This window comes from Aulonocara sp. 'chitande type north' Nkhata Bay, linkage group LG1 (genome assembly GCF_057382095.1).
Source record: "Aulonocara sp. 'chitande type north' Nkhata Bay isolate Kocher_YH1m ecotype deep benthic linkage group LG1, A_spYH_male_GT1.1, whole genome shotgun sequence".
Taxonomy (NCBI): Eukaryota; Metazoa; Chordata; class Actinopteri; order Cichliformes; family Cichlidae; genus Aulonocara; species Aulonocara sp. 'chitande type north' Nkhata Bay.
In genome coordinates this window covers 9,344,343-9,354,335 of record NC_141344.1, presented here as the reverse complement: position 1 = coordinate 9,354,335, position 9,993 = coordinate 9,344,343, and the positions used below count along the sequence as shown (strand labels likewise).

Sequence of the window (9,993 nt, the reverse complement as noted above, 5' to 3'; positions counted from 1 at the left end):
GCAGTTCAGAAATATTTATTTAAATAGAAGCAATTTTACACTATAATTATGAAATTAAAAAATTGGTATAAAATTAAATATGGCCTAAAAGTAAGAAGATTGACATTATTAATAGTATCATGTACTTAAGTATAAAATTGCTGGAGATCTGTCTGTGAAGGTTCTCAGTCTCAAGTGTTGGAGATCATTTGTAATTTTCTCAGTATAACCAAACAGGTTCGTTATATGTTCCAAGTTTTAAAGTGTCAAAGACAATACAGCCTCTCCATTGTGGTCCTGTGAGATTTCTTCTTCTTCTTTGGGCTGCTCCCTTTAGGGGTTCTCACAGTGGATCATCTGGCTCCATCTTACCTTATCCCTTGCATCTTGCTCTGTCACACCAACTCTTTGCATGTCCTCCTTCTATGAATCTTCTCCTTAGTCTTCTTTTTTTTTTTATTCCTGCTTGACAGCTCCATCTTTGACATTTTTTGTTCATTATCTAAACTGGTCAACCCTGTGCTGTCCCTCTGATCTACTAATTTCTAATCTTGTCCATTCTGTTCTCCCCCAATGAAAATCTTAACATCTTCAGCTCTGCCCTATGCCTTTTTGTCATTGCCACCATCTGCAAACCATACATAATAGCAGGTCTCACTATCACTTCGTAAATCATCCCTTTCATTCTTGCTACTATTGTTCACACCAACTCTCACCTCGACCCACTCCCGCCTGCATACGCTTTTTTCTCCATTTCTCTTGTGCACTGTGCATTTCTTTGAATGGTGGACCCCAGATATTTAAACTCATCTACCTTCACTATCTCTGCTCCTAGCATCTTCATATTTAGAAGTTGTCTAATTCGTCTCTCTCTCATTCACACACAAATTCTGTCTTACTTCTACTGACTTTCATTTCTCTTCCCTTCACCTACACCTCTCTTCACCTCTCCAGGTTCTTCCACCTGCTCTGTACTTGCATTACAGATCAGTACAGATCAGACTCCTCCATGAACTCTTCTGTCAACTTACAACCATTTGGTCAACCTGTGTTGTTTTTAAATGTGCTTATGAATAAATTGATTGATTGATTGATTGATTGATTGATTGATTGATTGATTGATTGATTGATTGATTGATTGATTGATTGATTGATTGATTGATTGATTGATTGATTGATTGATTCCCACCCCAACCTGAAACACATCTGTCTCTCCTACCGCACACCTCATTAGTGTCTTACTGTCTTCATACATACTTCTTGGCCACTGCCGACTTTCTCATACAGTACCACAGTTCCCTCTTGGCACCATCAAGTTTGTTCAGTATGTGACCTAAATCTATATTTCTATAAAACAAAGGGGGAATGATGTGCTGCTGCAATTTCAAGTGTTTGCACTACTGTCTGGGGCCTGTTCATGAAACAGTAACCAAAATAAGATACAACTCTTAGATCATACCATTAAAAATATTTTGCTTGTCATGTCATCTTAGGGTGAAAAGCATGTCTCAGATCAGTAGTTTGAGCTCCAGTTATGGCTTTTTTTGTATTCATTGCTTTTTGGACTGACTACTTGTTACTATTTTTCTAAAATATAGAATTACTCAGTTTCAACTATTACTATTCACAGTATTGTGACCATTCATTTTTTTTTAAAGAAAATGACTAACCTACACAGCATGACTACTTTTGTTTTACAATTAGTACAAGGTGAACTCTCTGAAGCAGCTTTCTTGTAGTTTTTTAAGCAGTCTTTTGGAATAACTCTCCAGGCTTCTTGAAGGACATTCAAAGCTCTTCTTTGGATATTGGCTGCCTTTTGTGTCAAGCTGATCCCTCAATGCTTCAGTAGGGCTCTGGGAAGGCCAATCCATGACTGATGGTGTGTTATTCTATCTAGGTCTGCTTTTACTGCATTGCCAATGTGCTTGAGATCATTGTCGTGTGATCATTGTAGTGCATTATTTTAAATCTGACAGTATTTTTCTGTTTTCTTTATATAATCATTTTTGACAAAATGCCCAACATCACTGGTTCAAATGCAGCTGTCTCTGAAACACAGCTTTCGCAAAGGTTTACAGATGGCTGTAGAGATTCACTGTTATACCTCTTTCCCTCCGTATCTCTTTTCATGCATATATACTGTTGCTGATTTGAAATTAAAAAAAATACATTTGGTTTGATCAGTCCATAAGACCTGTTTTACACATTTTTAGTCCAGGTTTTTATATTCTGGCATAACTCAGTTCTTTCTCTCTGTTTCCCTTCTTTGACTGAGACCATATAACAAGTCAACCACCCTACTATGCCAGTAGAGGTTGAATTAGCTCCAGAATTTAAATATCTTGGGGTCATTATAGACCCAACATTATCCTTCAAGAGTCACATAAATAAAGTGTCCCAGGTACTTAAATTTAATGATTGAAATTTTAATCATATACGTAATAATTTAAATATGAATGTTGCAAAAACTTACTTTTACTCAATGATCATCTCTCATATGGACTATTGTTTGACGTCCTGGTCACTTGCTTGTCCAACAACACTTAAAACTATTGAAAACATTTATAAAAGAAGTTTAAAACTACTTGACAAAAAACCAACTTCCCACCACCACTGTCATGTGTTAAAAAAACATAAATTACTGAACTTCAATAACTTAGTGAAACTTAAAAGAGTGTGTTTAATATATAAAGTCTTACACTCCCTTGCTCCACCACCACTAAAGCAGTTCATTAGGCATAAAGAAAGCTCAGACAGGACCACTCGAGCTTCAATCCAAGGAGACTTGTTTATACCCCACAGACGGACAGCATTTGGGCAGAACGTCCTCTCTGTTAAGGGTGGCCATCTGTGGAACAGTCTTTCTCAACCCATTAGAGAATGCTCGACATTCATTTTGTTTAAGGCAAAGGTTAAAAACTGGTTATGGACAAATCAAGTGTGTGATCATGTATGAGTTGTATAGTTTTAATGTTTTATTTGGGAACAGAATGGTGTGTATGTGTAAGTTTGGTGATGGAGTTTTTATTATGAATGTATGATGAATTTTTATGTCTATTTTTTATGTTTAAGGACAACAGATGGAAATTAGCCTTTGGCTGTAATCTGGCATGTTTACATTCATGTAAAAAAAATTTTTTACATTTATGTTCATTAACATGCACTGTCCTAAATAAAATAAATAAATAAATAAATGTTCTCACCTTATGTGAATCTGATTCAAGTACTTTAGCTGCATTTATTCAATCAGGATTAACAGAATGGGAATTATCTTTTTATAGGATGTTTTTTTAATTACATATCTGCTTAATGAGCATTATATTAAAAGACAGAAAATAGAAACCAGTTTACACACATGACAAAAACAGGTAACATAGACAGCATAAATATAGTATATAGTGTAAAACAGAATACACCCAATTTCCACCAAACATTCCACAGAGTTGTAAACTCATTCCTACAACAAACAACCAGAAAAAAACATCCAACAAAATGTGCTCTATAAACTTTTCTGCTGTGATAAGTTTTAATAAACAAAAATTGAAACTTGTCATGTCAGTAATTTCTCCTTTTAACTTGCACAACAAGGACTGTAAGAATACTCTTTGTAAATGTCCCAGACAGTTTTCTGTATCAGTACAGTAAAAACATACATCTGATCTGATACAGAAAATTGTTTTTCTTTTTTTCCCACTCCAAAACAGCATATTTGCCTCTGCCCTTCTATGCAAACTTCAAATGTAACATTTTTTGTAACCTTAAGACAATGTAACTGGACATGTGTAGCTGTTTCTGACTGAAGGATATGAAGGTGTTACAACTCTTCCATAACGGTAACCACAGACTATACAGTCTTACATTCTGTAGTAAAATTTCACACCTCTTTCCACTAACAACTACAAAATAAAATAAAGAAACAAAAAATAGAAATAACACTTCTGCTGTTACTATGAGTAGTAGAAGTTGTGTTGGTGATGTAAAAGGTAGTATTTGTTATGGTATAAAGCAATGCCACACCACTTCCACCTATAAAAACCCAATAAAGAGGTGTATGTATTTTGCAACCTTGAAAAAACACTGATCCAAATTTTTTTAAACCCTATTACACATATTTTAAATCTCAAATAAAAATAGAAACTATTCCTGTAATAAATAAAATACATTTTCTTGCAAAGTAAAGTCCTTTGCCACTGTAATACAAATCAGAAGATCAGTCTTGATTCCAGTTGCTTCATTTCTTCTACATCCTCCAAACTGAGATCATTGTTTCTTAACCTATAATGCAAAAAGAAGAGACAGTAGTAGTAAATAAATGAACAGGAGACATGGGAACAAAAACAAAGAAAAAGAATATTCTAGCTTACACCAAACTGATGCATTTTTTTCTTGGCACTGAAACTGACAAACAACTTGTCTGGATGCAAACAGTCCAAAAGTGGATGCTCTAAAGAATATAGAGAACTTTGTATTCATGAGTGTCAGGCTTGCTGAGCATTACATACCATACCGATGTCACATATGTATTGTGTTTAAGGGCTTGAATCAGACATTCAACCCCTGTTCTGGTTATGCAGTTTTCTGTCAACCTTTAACAGGAAATAAGAGGGTGGAGCATTTTAAGCACTGCTGTGCAAGCAGTGGTTACCATCAAACCAGACTGCTATTGGTAATCTGCATACAACTTGTGTCTAACACTTACCAAAGTTCCTGCAGTGATGTGCTCTTCCTGATGAGATTAGCGAGGGCACATGCTCCTGCACTCCCTACACCATTGCCTACCAGGCTGTAAGCAAAATGTGCAGGGATGCGTTTTCAAAAACAACTGATAAAGCATCCTAACATATCATGTAAATAGCACATTCATGGTTTTCATAATGTGAAAGTTAAGCAAACATGTTCCAGAATTATTGCAAATCTTACCTTAGCCACACCAGAGAGTTGCTTTTCTCAAGACTACTAGCAAGGGCCTCAGTTCCTGCATCACCTATCCTATTGCCCCATAACCTGAAAATGCAAAGAAATACTGTAAATGAAAATTCATCAACAATGAAACATGACATTTTATGGGAAACACTTACCCTAAGTACGCCAAGGTTTGATTGACTTTCAGTCCCTCTGCCAGCTGCTTTGCTCCTTCTGCTGTTATGTTATTGTTGCCTAGCCTTGAAGAGAAGAAGGTTATTTGTTAATCTTTTGGTCATTGGGCCAACAGTATAGTCACATTTGATGACAAACGCTGACCTTAAAGAAATGAAGACCTGCTTGGTCTTCAATAAATAAGAAAAATCCTGCATGCAAGCATCAGTTAATTTGTTGTTGAAGAGCCTGGAAAGAAACAAAAAGATTTTGAAAGTTGGCTGATAAAATTTAATTTAACTGGCAGTATTAATCATCTTGATAATACATACGCAATTTTCTGAAAGCTGTCACACTGGATGACTTTAGCAATCAGTTTGCGGATGCCCTCATCTGTAATGTTGTTATTTCTGAGGCTAAGGAAGGAACAATAGGCATTTCAGAATAAAAACTGCTCCTCTCTTAGAGTGAAAGCAGTTAGAGAGTTTGTTCACTCTAATGAATTGGCGTTCAATCTATTAACCAAGGAAATTTAACAAAAGAGAAATGTGTAATTTCCACTTACTAAAGGGAATTGCAAATGTGCATGCAGGGGAGAAGCTGTTCCACTCCAACATCACCCACAGAGTTGTTGTCCAGCTGGAGGCCTACAGGATTTCTTAAGTGCTGGAGCACATAAGCAAGCGCAGTGCACTCTACAGGTCCGATATTACAGTATGTCAATTTCAGATGGTCCACCTCCAACTTGCTCATAGCATCTTTAGCTATCTGACTCTCCTGCATCTCATAGAGGCATTTTATAAGCCACACAAAGTCGGGCATTGCATGCATGCTCTTCTTTTCCCCTTGTACAGGTTGGGGAATGGACCTAAAGTGTTTCTGAATGCCTTTGGAAAGGCATTTTGCCACCTGTCTGGCCTTTTTTTCCACCGCAGCGCTGGGGCAGCAGTGGAGCCACAGATTTTGATGGCGCTGGGACAATAGTCCAGACACAAACATGGCTGTGATTTGCAGATTTGGTGTCTCTGCTGCTTTACTTTCCTTCTCTGAAGCTTGCTGTTGTTGATCACTGGAAGGCAAGCAGGCTCCAAAGCAGACACGGGTCAGACCTGTCTCCCTCATGTTCTCTAGCTCAAAGAGCTTTGGGATAACTGAACGGTTAGTGTTACTTGACAAAACAATGAAGAGAGCAGCAAAGAAACATTGCAATGTCACATGACTGAATTCATAGCACTTGGAGTGGGTAGAGGACATATCTTTGCTTTTTATGAGAAAAACCATGCAGATATCCTTTTCAGTTACACCACATGCTTCAAGGTCTGTACCTGAAAAAATATAACAGGTGGATCTTATCCCCTCAAATGCAAGCTGTCCAAGAAGAAGGACTGTTTTTAGGTGCTCCTGTAGCCAGCCTAAACCCATCGTGCTCTTCAGAGGACTTTGGTGCTGGAGAAAGTGCTGTAAGATCATCAGGTAAACATCTGTAATTGTTTTGGGGCTGCCTTCTCCACAGCCCAGCAGCTCCTTGTGGCACTGTGAAACTATCCAGCAGAGAACTGGACTGTGACAGAGTCCAAGTAAAGCTGTGTTCGCCTGCATTGACTCTAAAACCTTAGCGGCTACAGTGGGGTCCCTGTGATGTTTCCGTACAAAACAGTCAATCCCAGCTGGGGAAAACCCTTTCAGGACAACCTCTTTGCGTAGGTGCTTCTTTAACAATGGGCTCACTGCTTCTGAACGGCTAGTGACCACTTTCTGCACCCCCTTCATGAGGGAACCCTGGATTAAGTTGAACAATAATACATGAACAGGTGCACGCTGGGTGGGGCAGCAAACTCTGTGTTCATCTGTAAAGCTCTGCTTGAGCTCATCCAGGCCATCAAAAGTGAACAGGATTTGATGCGGGTGGTCCAAGATGAACTGGAAAATTTCTTCTTGATTCCGGTCTGGCCAGCAGCAGTGCTGAAACAACAACTCCTGGACTGACAGTTCATTGTGCTCTGAATTCAACCTACGACAGCTGAATGGAAATAGAAGGAGAAAGTCTTGAAGGGCTAACCCTCGAGCCCAAAGCAAGTGCAGCCTCTGGAGAAGGGTGCTTTTTCCACTGCCTGCCTCCCCAGATACTAGCACTGTGTCGGCCTCCTCATTCACTATACCCGCCAAACCAACGATGTCTTCCAATCCCAAAGGTCCATGGGCATTAACTTCAGCTAGTTCCAGCTCGCCGTCAGTGTAAATGTCATCAAGAGACATATGGCTAGTTCCCCCATAATTGCTGAGAAAGCAGGCCTGAGCAGACACAGAGCTGCTCAGCTTCTTCTGGTACTTTAAAAACTCTGTGAAAGAAAAATTTGTGAAGAACAGATGGAATGAGTGAACAAGTCATCATTTCATACATCCTGTATCTCTTTGGTAAAATGTGGAACATGCATAATCTTGTAATATAATCTGCCAATTTTGTGTTTCAAAGTATAACCAGAAACCTTCTGTATTTCGGACATTATTCCCATGAGGGTGATCAAGGATAGCTTTACTCATAAAAACAATACATATTGCTGCGATTTTAAACATTGCTTTTTACAGTAACAGACCTTTGGGAGGAGTCAGTTCCCTCTGGTTAAGTGGCAATCCAGGTTCTTGTTTTTGGTGAATGTACTGCAGGAGAACCGATGCTGCTAAATCACCTCTGGATCTAACATGGTCAAGCAGACGCCTTGCCTGATTGATCACATGGACATGGATGAAAATAATAAAAAGTTTATTTTTGACAGTTATTTGGATTGTTGCAGAGTTATATAAAAGACCAACTTACATATTCATAATCTAATAATGCAACAGCAGAAAGAGCTTTACCTTGCTTAGCTTAGCACAAAGACAGGCAGCAAGTGGTAAAAACCTTGCCTGGATCTATACAAAGGCAGCAAGATATGTTTACCAGTTTTCTTTATATTATTTTATATTACTTGTATAATTACTCAGGAATATCAGAATAGTATTAGATCTATTTAAAGTATAGTATTGACTGATAAAGTAACATAAAAAGTAACAAAAATACTCCAGCACTTCTGTCTGTATGACATCTAAGTATCAGGAATTCAGAAATAATGACAAGCTTCATTCCAAGACAGTTTAAAGGTAAAGAACAATTGCATGAAGTTGTCAAACCACATTTTAACAATGTGACATTCAGGTGCTTACAGTACCTGTTGGGTGGGAGTATATATAGGTAACCGCACTTCATCACAATCAGCTGAAGAAAAGTGACCCGAATCCAGCAGAGCTTCTAGAACACCATCAACACAGCCCTGAAGCTTGTGGACAAGGCTCGGTCGTTGAGCCAGAAGAGTTTGATTAGAAGTGCTCTGACGTTCATCGTTTTCTTCTAGATTTGAGCAGGATTCGGAGAAAGAGAGCCCCACTGCCTGTGCTTCAGGCAAAACCAGTTTGAGAGCATGTAGAAAGAGCCCACATGTGTCCACACCCTTTGTATAGACCAGATCAAGCAGCTGTCTTGCATTGGTATACAGTGTTCTTCCTGGTACCTGTATGTTCTGGTAGTCCTCCCATATGAGCGCCCCCTGGGCAAGCAGTATATCCAGAACCCTCTCCAGATGCTCAGCTGACCCACTGCTGCACAGTGCATGCAGTATCTTCGTCCTTTGTTTAAGCACTAGTTCCTCGGCAAGCATTCTTTCTCCATATCAGTGCCCATGCTCAGGGACATTCAGTTTGTGGTTACTTCTGCTTCTTGTGGTGTGAAAACCTGTCACAGCAAATGGCCAAATGTCAACATGTTACTATGGGCCAACTAGAGCTTCCTTCTTTCTTTTCTAACTCTGTTTTAAATACCATACAGCAGTACATGTCATTTTGTGCGTCTTTCTCTTAAGCCATAACAAAAAGTTAAACCAGAATGAAAAGAATATATGGCTACCATTACATACACATCAAATGTGTTGCTGGTCCCTTTAAAACATGTACAAGTACGGAATAGCCGACTAAGCGACCTCAATTGCAGACGTAAGTAACACAAAATAAAACCACAAAAAAGAACACTTACTTGCTTGGCTTTCTTTCCTCCCTCTGTCATACGAACAGAGCCGCTGTAGAGTTATAGGGTCCTACCTCTTCCCTATTCTGCAGCTGAAAGTGAAACTTGCCCTGATTCCAAGTCCCTCCCATAATATGGTAGCTAAATACAGGCGGAGATGTGGCATAGACGCAATGGTCAACTTCCCTGGTGCTTTCCAGAGCAAACAATGGTGACTTGATACTTAAGGTTGGTTAAATATAGCTTGCCACACTCAAGCGCTTACATTTCACTGAGACTTCCACATCCTCTTGTCTCGTTTGCAAGATACTGCATTCTTCAGACCGCAAAGAGGAACTGCAGTTTTTAAAAAAGCAGAAGGTTGAATAGAAAGGGTAATTTGGGGTGGGATTTTTTTTCTCTCTTCTTTTAAAGAAAGTGGCGGAAACTTTTACGGGTCTTAGGTATTTCCAATCCCCATCGCAGTTTGGTGTTGCAACCACTTGATGGAACTATTGCATAAGAAAACAACATGGTGTCAGCACAGATTTTCCACTTTTAACAGTTTCTTTTTGTATCACTAAAGCTGTCTTCTTCGAATCAATTCAATCAGAGCTCAAACTGTGTCTGTGGGCACAAGATACTGCGGTTCAATTAGAAATCAAGCAGAAAATCCCAGCAGATTCATAAAGAGGTTGTAGGTAGGGTTGCCAACTCCCTGAAAAATAAATAAGGGACACCTCGTGGCCAGGGCCGGGCGACCCAATTGTCTTCACCCTTACCATTGTGGTGAATTTTCTAGCTCTTTTTTTGTGTGTGAAATTATTTTTTTAACCATTTGACTTGAATTTGATTTAAGTAGATGTGTATTCTTTGTGATATGAACACATGTGAAACAAATG

General features: G+C 38.8%; 1 protein-coding gene across 3 annotated transcripts; it reads right to left on the bottom strand.

The window, feature by feature from the left end:
* Positions 1 to 2,889: 2,889 nt before the first annotated feature.
* On the bottom strand, positions 2,890 to 9,406 carry nod2 (nucleotide-binding oligomerization domain containing 2). 3 transcript variants are annotated; one of them, XM_086261879.1, is made up of 12 exons: positions 9,122 to 9,406; positions 8,265 to 8,824; positions 7,915 to 7,968; positions 7,653 to 7,779; positions 5,624 to 7,397; positions 5,391 to 5,474; positions 5,224 to 5,307; positions 5,061 to 5,144; positions 4,903 to 4,986; positions 4,682 to 4,765; positions 4,485 to 4,568; positions 2,890 to 4,257 (listed from the first exon to the last, which is right to left on the bottom strand). In XM_086261879.1, the coding sequence occupies exons 2-12, from the start codon at positions 8,748 to 8,750 to the stop codon at positions 4,185 to 4,187; spliced, it is 3,018 nt and encodes a 1,005-aa protein (XP_086118005.1). In that variant the 5' UTR covers positions 8,751 to 8,824; positions 9,122 to 9,406; the 3' UTR covers positions 2,890 to 4,184. The 3 variants fall into 3 exon arrangements, with proteins under 3 accessions (XP_086118005.1, XP_086118168.1, XP_086118088.1); XM_086262042.1 differs by lacking the exon at positions 4,485 to 4,568; XM_086261962.1 differs by lacking the exon at positions 7,915 to 7,968.
* Between the last annotated feature and the right edge of the window lie 587 nt (positions 9,407 to 9,993).